Here is a 16,703-nt window from a genome sequence, read left to right as displayed (position 1 = left end):
ACGCTCTCATTAGTACTGTTTCGATTTCGCATACGTCGGGCTGTTCCCCAAAGAGTGCTCATCGATGTTTCTCTCGTTAATCCGTCGACGAACCGGCGCCAATAACCGCGTTTTTTGGCTTTCATCAAACTCTTCATTCGCTTGTCTAACGTCGCGTACTGTCGAAAACTAGCGGGTAACCCGTCGTTCCGGAAGGTCTTAAACGAGGCGGCCTTCTCTGCGTACACGTCTGAGCACTCTTTGTCCCACCAGGGATTGGGAGAACGTTTTTGTATGTTCGCGCCGGGTATTGGCTTAGTCTGAGCTTGATTCGCGCTGTCGAGAATCAAGCCAGCCAAAAAGCTATACTCTTCCTCCGGAGGAAGTTCTTGAGTAGATTCGATGTTGTCGGATATCGCGGCAGCATAGCTCTTCCAATCGATATTTCGTGTGAGGTCATACGAAATATTGATTGTTTCCAATGGCCTTGAGCCGTTATTAATTGAGACTACGATCGGCAGATGGTCGCTACCGTGGGGATCAGGGATTACCTTCCACGCGCATTCTAACTTTAGCGAGGTCGAGCAAAGGGATAAATCTAATGCGCTTGGGCGCGCTGGTGGGGGAGGAATCCGTGTCATTTCACCCGTGTTTAGAATTGTCATGTTGAAGTTGTCGCAAATATTGTGAATTAAAGAGGAACGGTTATCATCATAAAGGCAACCCCATTCCGTACCGTGAGAGTTAAAGTCGCCTAAAACTAGTCGCGGTGCAGGCAGGGATTCTATGATGTCATGTAGCCGGCGATGCCCAATCGCGGTGTTGGGGGGAATATATATGGAAGCTATGCAAAGATCTTTGCCTTTGATTGTTACTTGACAAGCGACAACTTCAATACCTGTTATCGAGGGAAGGTTAATTCTGTAGAAGGAATAGCGCTTTTTGATCCCCAAAAGCACTCCTCCATAGGGGGTCTCTCGATCCAGGCGAATAATATTAAAGTCGTGGAAGTTGAGATCTATGTCGGAAGTTAACCAAGTTTCACATAATGCAAATGCATCGCAACTCAAATTATTTATTAAAATTTTGAAGGAATCGATTTTCGGGATGATACTTCTGCAATTCCACTGTAGAACAGTGATCAAATCCGTGACCTCGTTCGATGAGTTAGCCATCGAAGGATACAATCGCTGAGAGGAGGGGCCATTTAGCAGTCAACTGCTTCAAAAATGTTCTTACTGTAGGGAGAAAAGCTAACAACAGACTTTTAATAGGATCAGTTATATTGAAAGTTTTTATTATCCAGTCCACAATGTCCGAGAGTTTGATAATTCCAGTGCCGCGATTATTCTCGAACTGAAACAGAGGAACACTTGGGATTTTTGATGTTCCGGGAAGTGCTGGGAACTCCTTCTCTGAGCTTAATCCTCCGAGACCAGGAGCTAATTGCTTCGGTTTGGTTGCAACACTTCCAATAGATGTGACTTTCTGAGTCCCGTCAAGGGATACCTTCTGGCCTTTACAACGAACTTTAAGAGAGGAAATGTTCCTCCTCTTCCTATAACTTCTAGGCGCCCTAGTAGATGTTCCCTCTTGTGGGTCATCAGCCTCGCCCTCGTTAGGAGGCAAGTGAGCATAGATGTTTGTTGAGGTTGGTGGTGTAGCTTTCTTTAGCATTTCTGCAAAAGAACGTTCGGATCGTCCAGCAAGGGAACGTTTTAGTTTATCCCCGCGTAGTTTGTACGCGGGACATGCCGAGATATCATGCAGATTCTCTGCACAGTAAGGACACTTCTCAGCATTCTTACTGCACGAATCATCTAGATGATTCTCCCCGCATTTTCCACAGCGGGCCTTATTGCTACAATGGGTGGCTGTGTGACCCAATTGTTTACACTTTGTGCAATTCATGACCCGCGGCACAAACAGACGCACAGGCAGACGAACCTTGTGCAAGAGGACGTAATTTGGCAAAGCGGTACCAGCGAAGGTCAACCGATAAGAGTTTGATTGGGGGTACGTTTTTGAACCATCCCCCGCAACTACTACTGAGTGCAAACGCTTGCACTCGAGTATTTTCACTGGCTGAAGTAAGCGGTCTCTGAAACGGCCAACCCCGTACTGCAGCAGATCCTCGCATGTCAAACTGTCATCGGTGACAACGCCTTCAGACTGTACTTTCACAGCTGGAATATACACGTGATAGTCCTTCGTAAAGTGCTCGCAGCAAGCAATATCGTTTGCCTGCTTTGAGTTAGTCAGCACGACCCTCAGCCTGTCTGAGCGGACCTTTTTTATTTCGATCACAGCCGAGAACCGTTCCGTTAGGTCTTTTGAAATCTGTAATAGATTCAGCGATTTTGTTTTGGGCCGAAAGAAGACCACAAAGGGACCGGTCGAGAGCTCTGGATATTGTTTGGGTCGGGGGAGAGCCTTAGGAGTCGACTCGATCTCCATTTGGCCATCCGGGGAGGAAGCCATCGACACCGTCAACGCACGGGGTCAGCACCCGCGCAGACGGGAAAAAGCCGTAAAGGTATCAAAAAGGTAGATTTCACTTATCTGTATACTCGTTTCCCACGACGCACCAGTCCAGCTTAAATAGCTGGTTATTGTTCAATCCTCGCTTTACGAACAAAAGGTTGAGGAATGTGGCCTAACGGTTAACACACGCACAAAAGAAAATAAAAGTCCAAACCTCGAAGAGGCAGAGAATGGTAAAATAACCTTGAACGCGGATTACTGCACTGTTCTTTTTCCAACAGACCGAAAACAAAACACTTCTATCTCGATCGAGCGGTGCGTAGAGACTGGGGCCGTCTATTTATTGTCATTCCAGGATTGCATTTCGTTTGGGCTTGTTCTGCTGCTTCAATAATTAAACCCGCTAGGAATTCATATTCTTCGGTAGGGGGTAGCTCTTCTGTCGAAGCAAGAGAAGTGGAAATTAATGTTTCGTATGTTTTCCAATCAATATTTCGTGTTAAGTCGTAAGGAACATTGATTGAATTCGTAAGGCCTAACTCACTGTTAATTGAAACAACGATTGGCAAATGATCGCTACCGTGAGGATCAGGTACAACCTTCCACGTGCAATCTAACCGAAGTGATGTCGAGCACAGAGATAGATCTAATGCACTTGGACGTGCAGGAGGTCTGGGGATGCGTGTTGTTTCGCCAGTATTTAAAACTGTCATATTGAATTCGTCACAAACATTGTATATCAAAGAGGATCGATTATCATTGTAGAGGGAACCCCACAATACTCCGTGCGAGTTGAAGTCTCCCAGTATCAGACGCGGAGCAGCCATGGATTCCACTACCTCAAAAATTTGACGTTGTCCAATTTGAACTTTGGGAGGTATATATATATAGAAGCGATAGACATGTCTTTGCTTTTAATATTCGTTTGGACTGCTACAGCCTCAATGCCAGCAATCATGGGGATGGTAATTCTATAGAAAGAATAGCACTTTTTAATTCCTAGAAGCACTCCTCCATACGGGGTGTCTCGGTCTAGGCGAATAATGTTGAAATCATTTAAGTTGAAATTAATGTTTGAGGTAAGCCATGTTTCACATAGAGCAAAAGCATCGCATTTCAAATTATGCAGTAAAATTTTTAAGGAATCAATTTTTGGTATGATACTTCTGCAATTCCACTGTAAAACAGTGATGGAGTCTTTCACCTTAGGAGTTGAATTAACCATTGAAAGATATAATTGCTGCAAGGATGGGCCATTGAGCAATCAGCTGCTCTAAAAATGTTCTAATTGTGGGGAGGAAAGCAGAAAGTATACTCTTTAGTGGTTCAGAAATATTGAATGCTTTAAAAATCCAATCAACAATTTCAGAAAATTTCAATAATCCTACCCCCGGCTGAGGCTCAGAGGAAGTCGAAATTTTATTATTTCCAGTAATGGTGTTCTGTTTGGATTGTACGTTCCCAAAACCGGGCGGAATTGATTTCGGTTTCGAATCGGAATTTTTCGGTTTTGGGCGCAGTTTATCTATTGGTGGAGAAATTTTAAGGCCCTTGCTTGGCAGCTTGGGAAAAGAAGACTGTTTTCTTTTTCTGGAATTTCCGGGTAAAACAAATGATGTACCTTCGCACGCTCCGTCAGAGTCAGACTGTTCCGAAAATAGAGATGTGTAAGTGTTTTCTAAGAAGATGGGTTTAGGGGTAGCATTTTTCAACATTTCTGCATAGGAGCGCTTAGACCTCTCCTTCAAGGATCGTTTAATTTTATCCTCGCGCAATTTATAAATGGGGCATGCAGGGAGCTCATGCGAGTTTTCTCCGCACATTAAACATTTTTCTGAATTTTCATTGCATGTATCCTCTTGATGAGAACCCCCACATTTGCCACACCGTGCTTTATTGGAACAGTAAGTGGCTGTGTGGCCAAGCTGTTTACAATTAAGACAATTCATAACACGAGGGATAAAAAGGCGAACAGGGAGACGAATCTTATCGATAATGACATAGTTGGGCAACGCAGACCTAGCGAAAGTCACTCGAAACGAGTCAGACAGTCGATAAACTTTTTTATCTCCTTCGTGTGATACTGAATGCAATTGCTTGCATTCAAGTATCTTTACGTCTTTAAGTATAGTGTCTTTGAAACGACCAACCCCATGCTTAATTAAGTCATCAACAGTCAAACTCGATTCTGTGATGACCCCATCAATTTCAATTTCCTTTGAAGGAATATACGCTCTATACTCACGCGTAAAAAGCTCGCAAGAAGCAATTGCATTGGCTTGTTTGAGACTACCAACGACAATGCGTATTTTATCTTTATTAACTTTGACGATCTCTTTTACATCCGAGAATCGCGAAGTCAAATCTTTCGAAATTTGAGATATTTAGCGCCTTTACTTTACGCCTAATAAAAACAATCCATGGTCCCGTTGACGACTCTGGGTAAATTTTAATTCTAATCGGGTTTACGTTTTCAGCAGAAGGCTTAGGGGGAGGGTCTGTTACTCGTTCTCCCATCTCCTCATCCATTTTACCTAGCAAGAAAAACTATCACAAAAAGGAATAAAAAATATACCTGTTATACCGGTAGAACACACCTCATGTGTTACGTTGTAAACTCGGTGCCCGTTGTTTGACAATGTGACACTTGCTGTCCTTCTTCGTCGCGTTGCTTCTTCAGTAGAGAAATAGGCCTACCTGCAACACTTCAAAACTCTCCCCGGTTAAGCTTCTCGTCGGTATCACCACCACAAGCGCGCTCTCTCCGTTTCCACCACTGTGGTAGACAAATGTGGCTACCTGTCGCTTGCTGCGAAAATCCCACTGTCGATGCGGCACTTTTCGGTGCCACTTGTTTTCCTTATTCGTCGTACCACTTCTGCGGTAGACAAATAGAGCGTATGGGTCTACCTGTGACGCTTCCCCTCTCGTCGATTAGAATTGCTTGACGACACCAATACAATATATTTTTTCTGTGTGTACATCCACGATCACTGTCGATTTCTGCCACCGCGGTAGGCAAATTCGTCTAACCGCGGTTTGCTGTCAAAACACCACTTGTCGAGGATGCCGTTGACCACGCCTCCGACGTATAAACTGTCGACTCACACTTAACAAACTGGTCTCTCTCTCCCACAAAAACGCATACAGCGTCCGCACTCCGTCACTCTCTCGAGAACAAAACCTTCCACCTGGAGGCACAACCATCTCGGCCGGTTGCAAAAACTGTTATGACATACACAGTTGTTGAAGCAACGCAGAAGTCTATTCATCTGATCCATCCTGCAAAAGTACGTAGGCTGGTCTACTCAGCAAACATATGCAGAAAGATCGGTGTTGTCAAACATCGAGCCAAAAAGATCGGATGCAAAAAATCGATTTTTCCAAATCAAATTCCGAATGGTTTGACCGGGTAAGAGCTAAGAGAAGAGACGACAACAGGCTTCTTGCTCTTCTTAATTTTCTCGACTTGGCCCTGCCGTAAATCTGAAGACAAGCGTTCATCGTTGCCAGATTCCCTTTGAATGCTTCTTACATTGCCGAAAATAATTGTACCTAAAAGATCGCACCGCTACCAAGAATTTACAATGCTAGCTGCATTTAAAAATTAAATTAAATATTTGTTCATGTCTCTCTTAACAATACACGTAACTATATCTTCATTCAGGTCTTTTATTCAATTTGCACGAAATGTTGATGTGTATGAAAAATAGCCAGAATAGATTCAGCAGCACTGTTTTCCATCCCGATTGTAAATATAATGAACGCTCATGACTGGCAAAATGACCAATCAGAAGCTGGTTCAATATTGAGGTTAGGACTGGATCAAATTAGCTACGCGATTGTCTTCTCTTCTCTTAGCCTAAGAGAAGAGACGACAACAGGCTTCTTGCTCCAATGTACTGGATACTAAGGTGTGGTAATGCTCTGTTGCTTTCTCGCTCAATTTCTGTTCCTTTATTACGTAATAAAATTCAACTCCATATTTTTTCCATATATCTGCTGCCCACGTGCTTTACAGAGATCGAGCGAGAGAGCAATAGCATTGCCACACCTTAGTATCAACCTCATTGTTCTTGCTCTTCCTAATTTTCTCGACTTGGCCCTGTCGTAAATCTGAAGACAACAAGCGTTCATCGTTGCCAGATTCCCTTTGAATGTTTTTTACAATTGCCGAAAATAATTGTACCTCAAAGATCGCACCTCTACCAAGGATTTACAATGCTAGCTGCATTTAAAAATTAAATTAAATATTTATTCATGTCTCTCTTAACAATACACGTAACTATATCGTCATTTAGGTCTTTTATTCAATTTGCACAAAATGTTGATGTGTATGAAAAATAGCCAGAATAGATTCAGCAGCACTGTTTTCCATCCCGATTGTAAATATCATGACTGGCAAAATGACCAATCAGAAGCTGGTTCAATATTGAGGTTAGGACTGGATCTTGAATATTTCATTTTATACCACTGCAATTGTATATTGTATTGAACATAACACTCGGAGAGAATCGCGTCGACTAACAATCGGGCCATTACATGAAAATAAAAAGCTAGTACTTTCAGTATGTTATGATGTTGTTTGCTCCATTTTGGTCCTTAACGAATTATTTAAGGTGGAAGTTACCCCAAAAATATCGTAAAATAATATCTATATATGGAATATCTTTTTAAATTCAACAGAAAGGAAGTAACTACGTTCAGCAAAAATATGTGTTTCGATACCGCAAACAACTTTGTGGAAGATTCCAAGAAGATACGAGAATGTCGAAAAAAGGTATCATGAAAAAACTAATTTTAAGGGGTCTTCCATATAATATGTTCCATAACTCGTAAACTATTGAAGCTAGATATACGGTGTCTTCAGCAATTTCTTTTTAGTAACGTTTGCTGCAACTTTGTCAAAGACACAAAGTCTCTAGCTCAATTAGTTAGGAAAATAAATTTCGTATATCACTTAAAGGTGAATTGATCACTGAACGATATACTCCTGAGGATGCGCAATCATAAGAACAACAACTTCTCCGAACAAACTATACCTCTAAAGTCGGTTTAGACGCTATTAATTTTGAGCACGAAAACGACGTTTCAAAACACTGTGCTATGGAAGAGTCTGATGAATCGTCGTCCTTCCGTTAAGTAGATGGAGGCGGCCGGCAATGATGAATTCCTACTTACCATTTCCTAAACAACTCTTATTAGATAATCAGCAGTCAAACATAATGAAGTTAGTGTGCAATCAGCCAAAATCATCGTCACAACGCAACGCAACGTAAACAACGCCTTTGCTAATAACCATTGCCAAAGTATCAGCCTTCAAACAATCATAAACCAGATTCTGACCTGCTAGAGACGAACTAAGCTTGCCATTTTTCATAATTTCCCTGATATTTAGCGATAAACACATCACACTCAAGTTTTTCGTTGCTGCCAGGGTGCCATTTGTCATCTTGCATTTTTACTTATGCAATTGCATCTACTTTATTTCTAGAATCAGTTTAAATTCCATCATGCCAAGGATAACTTCGTCATGATGTATCGATGGTTGCCGAAGGATGAAGAAATGAATATACCGCCGTACGCACACACTATGGTTGGCGTGGGTGCTCTAGTCATCAATGAGCAGAAACAAATCTTAGTTGTCAGTGAAAGACATGCGTTGATAAAAGAATCCTGGAAACTTCCGGGCGGATACGTTGAACCAGGTAATTATGACCTTTTTCACTCATTGGCAGTAGACTGACTTCAAATATTGGTTCTAAACTACAATTTCCACACCATCTTGGATATCGAATCTAATATATATATATATATATATATATATATATATATATATATATATATATATATATATATATATATATATATATATATATATATATATATATATATATATATATATATATATATATATATATATATATATATATATATATATATATATATATATATATATATATATATATATATATATATATATATATATATATATATATATATATATATATATATATATATATATATATATATATATATATATATATATATATAATATATATATATATATATATATATATATATATATATATATATATATATATATATATATATATATATATATATATATATATATATATATATATATATATATATATATATATATATATATATATATATATATATATATATATATATATATATATATATATATATATATATATATATATATATATATATATATATATATATATATATATATATATATATATATATATATATATATATATATATATATATATATATATATATATATATATATATATATATATATATATATATATATATATATATATATTAGACCTCTCTACATTTTGAAAAAGTTTTGAAATATACATGGGTCAGCTCCAATTTTTGTTCTACGTGTGAATTTAAGAACTTTTGCCGAAAATGGCTTAATTTGGACATGATTTAGAGGTGTCTCCAGTCAAAAATCGTGTTTTCGATATGTTTCCATATGAAGATCACTTACACTCTGATTTAATAGACCCTGCATGCCCACAAATCATCAAAGGTTGTTCTTTAGACATATCTTAACATGTTTGAACAGGTGAACATTGCTCTAATCGCAATAGGAAATTTGTTAACTGGATTTTCTTATAGAAAAGTACATCGAAACCAAGGAAAATTAATATTTTTTCTTGGTTTTGATATACGTTTCTATAGAAAAATCCAGTTAACAAATTATCTATTGCGATTAGAGCTATGTTAACCTGTTAAAACATTTTAAGATATGTCTAAGGAACAACCTTTGATGATTTGTGGGCATGCAGGGTCTATTAAATCAGAGTGTAAGTGATCTTCATATGGAAACATATCGAAAACACGATTTTTGATTGGAGACACCCCTAAATCATGTCCAAATTAGCCATTTTTGGCGAAAGTTCTTAAATTCACACCTAGAACAAAACTTTGAGCTGACCCATGTATATTTCAAAACTTTTTCAAAATGTGGAGAGCTCTAATATATATATATATATATATATATATATATATATATATATATATATATATATATATATATATATATATATATATATATATATATATATATATATATATATATATATATATATATATATATATATATATATATATATATATATATATATATATATATATATATATATATATATATATATATATATATATATATATATATATATATATATATATATATATATATATATATATATATATATATATATATATATATATATATATATATATATATATATATATATATATATATATATATATATATATATATATATATATATATATAACTAATGATATTTAATTTCTACATCTAATTTTTAAAAAGGAATAAAGGCGTGTTTTCACCACAAATGTCCAACTCTGACTAAAGTTTATTTCCAAGTTAATTATAAATGAGCCTACCGCTATGCCTATCGCTTTTTTTTTTTTTTATTCATTTCGTTTATTTGATAGGCACAAATGCGTTAGCTTGGCGGTGCCAAATGCTTTTGTTTTTACATTTGGATATCTTAAAACTAGGAGGTTACAATGTTGAAATATTTTTTTTTACAAAGGAAAAGAAAGTTTACGGCTATCTTAAGACTAGAAATAAGATTCAATATACAAAAGAGGGCCAAAAGATTTTTTTATGAAAAAAATTAAAACAAGGGATTCACTTTGATATACAAGAGGGGGAGTAATAGTATTTTACGAAATATTTTACGGTTATCTTAAAACTAACAATATAGTTTAGTACACAAAAGGGGGGAACAAATATTTATGAGAAATTTCACAGAAATCTTAAAACTAGGGATTCAATTCTATTTACAAGATGGAGGACAAGAGTTTCAATAAAGAGTAAAAATTATAGCTATCTTAAAACTAGGAATACAGAATACTAATTTGAATTTTTTAACTAAAACTTATGCTTGGTCAAGATATTCAAAGGGTGGCTCATTTCCGCATCAGTGTAGCAGCAGTTGTATCAAGGACAGGGGAGAGACAGGGAAAGAAGAGCAAAACTTGCAACTTTCGCTCGAACGGCGGGGGGGGGGGGGGAGGGGGATCAGCGAATCAAATTTGCGCCTCAGTATAGTAAGTCGTCGAGTACCGGATTGGCGGAGGGTATTCTTCGGACCCGCGGGGAATCCTTCAAAAGTCATCGGACCTCGAGTCGCTCTCGCTTCAGTTTCCTTCTATGCAGGCGTAGTGGTAAGGACGATGGCGGTTACATAGTGGCACTCTGGAGCTGATCGGTTCCACAAGGCAGGATGAAACTCTAAAAACGAGAAATAAAAGAGAGGGGCTAAATTGGGATATTTATCGTTTTTATGAAGGTATAAATAAGGGACATATAGGGGAAATCACGAGTTGCCAGCATATCTCGGACTGGTACATTGGGTGGTCTACCTCGGGCCCGAAGGGATTCCTTTAACTGAGACCTGGCGTCACAATACCCGGCGCACACCCAGACAACGTGTTCGATGTCGTGATAGCCCTCGTCACAAGCGCACAGACTACTCTCCGCAAGCCCAATACGCCGCAAATGCGCATCCATGGTGTAGTGATTGGACATAAGTCGGGACATTACACGAATAAAATCCCGACCCACATCCATCCCCCCGAACCAAGGCTTCGTTGATATCTTTGGGATAATCGAATGTAGCCATCGTCCAAGTTCCCCATTGCTCCACGAGGTTTGCCAACTGTTGAGCGTCCTCTGACGACAAATACTAAAAAATTCGTTGAAGCAGATTGGTCTTTCGTATATGTCACCATTTAATGCGCCCACCTTTGCTAATGAGTCGGCCTTTTCATTGCCCGGGATAGAACAATGAGAGGGGACCCAAACAAAGGTAATCTGATAAGATTTTTCAGATAACGTACACAAGGACTCCTGTATCTTCCCCAGAAAATACGGTAATTGCTTTTTAGGCTTCATCGCACGAAGAGCCTCGATAGAGCTGAGGCTGTCCGAAACGATGAAGTAGTGATCTGTGGGCAGAGTGTCGATGATCCCAAGGGTGTACTGAATTGCAGCTAACTCTGCGACGTAAACTGAAGCGGGATCATTGAGCTTGAATGAAGCGGTGATAGTATTGTTGAAGATACCGAAGCCAGTGGACCCATCGAGATTTGATCCGTCAGTGTAAAACATTTTGTCGCAGTCGACTTCTCGGAATTTATTATAAAATATATTGGGGATCACCTGCGGGCGTATATGGTCCGGAATTCCACGAATCTCTTCCTTCATGGATGTGTCGAAGAATACAGTAGAATCAGAAGTATCTAGGAAACGGACACGGTTGGGATTGTACGAAGAAGGATTGATGCTCTGTGCCATGTAGTCGAAGTACAAGGACATAAAACGGGTTTGAGAATTAAGCTCGACGAGCCTCTCGAAGTTTTCAATTACCAACGGGTTCAGAATGTCGCATCGGATGAGCAATCGATATGAGAGTTCCCAAAATCGATTTTTTAGCGGAAGAACGCCCGCCATCACTTCGAGACTCATCGTATGGGTCGAGTGCATGCAACCCAAGGCAATGCGCAAGCAACGATACTGGATTCTCTCCAGCTTGATGAAGTGTATGTTCGCAGCGGAGCGGAAACAGAAACACCCGTACTCCATCACCGACAATATCGTTGTTTGGTACAACCTGATCAGGTCTCCTGGGTGAGCACCCCACCATGTTCCAGTTATTGTTCGGAGAAAATTGATCCTTTGTTGGCATTTCTGTTTCAGATACCTAATGTGACATCCCCAGGTACCTTTAGAGTCGAACCAGACCCCGAGATATTTAAATGTGAAAACCTGGTTGATCGTTGCACCCATTAATAAAAGCTGGAGTTGCGCCGGCTCACGCTTCCTAGAAAAAACAACCAACTCAGTTTTCTCCGTGGAGAACTCAATACCCAGCTGAAGAGCCCAAGCAGACAAATTGTCCAAGGTATTTTGTAATGGTCCTTGCAAGTCGGCAGCTTTGGGCCCTGTAACAGAGACCACCCCGTCGTCTGCAAGTTGCCTTAGCGTGCATGAATTGGCAAGACAATCGTCAATGTCATTCACGTAAAAATTGTAGAGCAGGGGACTTAGACATGAGCCCTGGGGAAGACCCATGTGGCTAAATCGCGATGTTGTTAAATCGCCATGCGAAAAGTGCATGTGCTTTTCAGACAACAGGTTTAGCAAAAAGTTATTTAAAATTGGTGAAAGACCATGCTGGTGCAGCTTCTCTGACAGAATGTTGATAGAAACTGAGTCAAAAGCCCCCTTAATATCCAAGAAGACTGATGCCATCTGCTCTCTGTTAGCATAGGCCATTTGGATTTCTGTAGAAAGCAACGCAAGGCAATCGTTCGTCCCTTTGCCTTTGCGGAAGCCAAATTGTGTATCTGACAGTAAGCCATTTGCTTCAACCCAATTGTCGAGGCGAAACATGATCATTTTCTCGAACAACTTCCGAATACAGGACAGCATTGCAATCGGCCGATACGAGTTGTGGTCGGAGGCTGGTTTTCCTGGTTTTTGGATGGCGATGACCTTCACTTGCCTCCATTCATAAGGGACAATGTTACCCTCAAGAAACTTGTTAAATAAATTCAACAGGCGCCTTTTTGCAGTGTCAGGCAGATTCTTCAGCAAGTTGAATTTGATTCTGTCTAACCCTGGGGCGTTATTGTTGCACGATAAGAGAGCAAGTGAGAACTCCACCATCGAAAACGGTGTTTCGTTCGCGGTATCGTGAGAAGACGCGGCGCGGTACGTTTTCTGTACCGGGACAGAGTCCGGACAGATCTTCTTGGCGAAAGCGAATATCCAACGGTTTGAATATTCCACGTTCTCGTTGGTACTATTATGATTACGCATACGTCGAGCCGTACCCCAAAGAGTGCTCATCGCTGTTTCTCTCGTTAACCCGTCGACGAACCGGCGCCAATAACTGCGTTTTTTGGCTTTCATTAGACTCTTCATTCGCCTTTCTAACGACGCGTACTGTTGATAGCTAGCGGGTAACCCGTCTTCCCGGAAGGCCTTATATGCAGTGGACTTTTCCGCGTACAGCTCTGAGCACTCTTTATCCCACCACAGGGTGGGAGACCGTCCATGGGTATTCGCGCTGGGTACTGGTTTAGTCTGAGCTTGATTCGCACTGTCGAGAATCAAGCCAGCCAAAAACCTGTACTCTTCCTCCGGAGGAAGTTCTTGAGTGGATTCGATTTTAACGGATATCGCGGTCGCGTAACTCTTCCAATCAATGTTCCGTGTGAGGTCATACGAGACATTGATTGTTTTCGATGGTCTTGAACCGTTAGCAATTGAAATCACGATAGGCAAATGATCGCTACCGTGGGGATCAGGGATCACCTTCCACATGCAATCTAACTTTAGCGATGTCGAGCAAAGCGATAAATCCAACGCGCTTGCGCGTGCTGGTGGTGTAGGAATCCGCGTCATTTCTCCCGTGTTTAAGATGGTCATGTTGAAATTATCGCAAAGATCTTGGATTAATGTTGATCTATTATCATCATGAAGACAGCCCCATACCGTACCGTGCGAGTTAAAGTCTCCCAGAACTAGCCGCGGTGCCGGTAAGGATTCCGTGATATTACAAAGCGTTCGGTGCCCTACCGAGGCTCTAGGAGGAATGTAGATGGAAGCAATGCAAAGGTCTTTACCTTTGATTAAAACTTGACAAGCGACAATTTCAATGCCTGGTGTCGAAGGGAGGTTAATTCGGTTGAAAGAATAGCACTTTTTGATCCCCAAAAGTACTCCTCCATAGGGGTTTTCTCGATCCAGACGAATTATATTAAAGTCGTGGAAGTTGAGATTTATATCGAAAGTTAACCAAGTTTCACATAATGCGAAAGCATCACATTTTAAACTATTTAGTAAAAATTTAAAGGAATCGATTTTCGGGAGGATACTTCTGCTGTTCCACTGTAGAACAGTGATCGAATCGGTGACCTCGTTCGATGACTTAGCCATCGAAGGATACGATCGCTGCAAGGAGGGGCCATTTAGTAGTCAATTGCTTCAAAAATGTTTGCACTATAGGGAGAAAACGTATCAGAAGGCTTTTAAGAGGATCAGTAACATTGAAAGCTGTGAAAATTAAGTCCACTATGTCAGAAAATTTCATTAGTCCGCTACTGGACTGAGTATCTGTTTGAAAAAAGGGGACACTTGGGGTTTTGGATGTCCCTGGAAGTGGTGGGTACTCCTTGTTAGAATTAATATTTCCAAGTCCTGGAGCAAATTGCTTCGGCTTTTGTGCATCACTTCCGTTGGATTTATTGGTTGTAGATGGCGCACTCTGAGTGGACGACACCTTGGCACCCTTACGGGGCAATGTAGGGGATGCTGGATTTCTCCTCTTCCTGGATTCCCCTGGGTTAACCAAAGATGTTCCCTCTCGTGGGTCGTCAGATTCTTGCTCAACGTTAGCCAAACCAGCATAGGGATTTTCGGACAGGACAGATGGCGAAGCATTCTTTAGCATTTCTGCATAAGAACGCCTTGAGCGTTCCTTAAGGGAGCGCTTAATTTTATCCCCGCGCTGCTTGTACGCAGGGCATGATTTAAGAGCATGTGAAGGGCCCCCGCAGCAAATACACTTTTCAGTTTCTTTGTCGCAAGAGTCATCCTCATGCTCTCCTTCGCATTTGCCGCATCGTTTCTTATTTCCACAATATGTGGCTGTGTGGCCCAACTGCTTGCAATTGCTGCAGCTCATGACCCGCGGTACAAACAGGCGAACTGGTAGGCGAACCCTGTCAAGGAGGATGTAGTTGGGAAGAGAGGACCCGGCGAATGTCACCCGAAGCGAGCCTGATAGAGAGTAGGTAGTCTTACCTCCCTCGGTGTTTGCGGTATACAATTGTTTGCATTCTAAGATCTTAATCTGTTCAAGAGAGGGGTCCTTAAAGCAGCCAACCCCGTGCTCCAACAGTTCTTCGCATTTCAGGCCCGGTTCGGACACTACCCCATCGATTTCACAGGCCACACAAGGCACGTACGCTTTAAATTCCCGCGTAAAGCGCTCACAGCAAGCAATCGCGTTTGCCTGCCCGAGATCATTCACTAGAACACGTATCTTGTTTGCCCGAACACGTGTTATCTGAGTTACGGCCGGGTAATTAGCAGTGAGATCTCGAGAAAGTTTTAAAATATTAACCGGTTTCTCTCCGGTCCGAAAATATACCACCCATGGCCCAGAGGAACCTTCTGGGTACTGCTTTATACGGGGAGTAATGCGAGTATTAGGGGGATCAGGGACTTCCATGATTACATCAGATGGTATTTCGCCCTCGGCCATTTAAGCACGAGGGCAGAGCGTTATATAAACGGGAATGTGTCTTATTATTTGATTACAAGGTAGAGTAAAAGTAGGGAAAAGGAAAGAAAGCAAACGAGGGAAAAAAATAAAGCAAAACTTATCTGCAAACAACGTCGATTGTTCCGCACCAGCGAAAACAATGTACTGGATTTACTGCCGGCACCAGAACGAACAAAGGATGACCTTGAATCACTGAATTTACACACCGAACACCACTGTGAAATATAACGATCCGTTCCGTTCAAAGGTTGGGAGACGTATGATGCCTATCGCTTTGCTTTGTAAGCTGTTTTGGATAAACTAAATGAAAATAAAATTTGGTCGCCGGGTTGCTATTACAAGGCGACAACTGCTGGTGCTCGCTGAGTCCGTGTGTCGTTTATTTGTTGTTTATCGGATGGTCGTTCTGCTGATGTATGGACTATGCACTATTCTGGGCCACTTGGTGTTGCCGGGTAAATGAATTGCTGATGCTAAGTTTGGTCGGATGTTGATTGAGTTGGTTTCCATGCTAACTGGCCACTTGCTATCGTCGTCGGGTTTGTTGTTGTTGTTGTCGTCACTATGGATGATGGCGATGATGATAATATGGATAAAGAATTGATGCCATGATGGGTTGAATGGGTCCTGGCGGGTTCGTTCTTAACTACTCCCCCTTTTGAAGACGAATCGTCCCGATTCGTGATTTTACTGTTCGTGGATGTTGTTATGAAAAGCGATATTTGTCTTCGTTTCTTGAAGATCCACAAAAGGCCTGTAACGAAACTAAGGAAAAGACAAATGCTCGACATACTAAGTGACGCGTATGTCTGAATTTTATGTTGTCTGGTTATTGTTTCGATATGATGCCTATTTTTG

The 16,703-nt window shown here is 40.7% G+C and overlaps 1 protein-coding gene across 7 annotated transcripts in view; it reads left to right on the top strand.

Annotated features, from left to right (window-relative positions):
- Positions 1 to 16,703, top strand: part of LOC131683352 (uncharacterized) — a 126,482-nt gene that overhangs the window by 75,533 nt on the left and 34,246 nt on the right. For all 7 annotated transcript variants that reach the window (XR_009304513.1, XM_058965242.1, XM_058965241.1 and 4 more), the window contains one exon: positions 7,958 to 8,171. Coding sequence is in view for 6 of the 7 variants with exons in the window: in XM_058965242.1 (XP_058821225.1) it covers positions 7,958 to 8,171 (214 nt within the window). In the remaining variant the exon portion in view is untranslated. The remainder of the gene's footprint in view (positions 1 to 7,957; positions 8,172 to 16,703) is intronic.

This window comes from Topomyia yanbarensis, chromosome 2 (genome assembly GCF_030247195.1).
Source record: "Topomyia yanbarensis strain Yona2022 chromosome 2, ASM3024719v1, whole genome shotgun sequence".
In the NCBI taxonomy this organism is placed as follows: Eukaryota; Metazoa; Arthropoda; class Insecta; order Diptera; family Culicidae; genus Topomyia; species Topomyia yanbarensis.
This window is presented reverse-complemented; position numbering and strand designations above follow the sequence as displayed.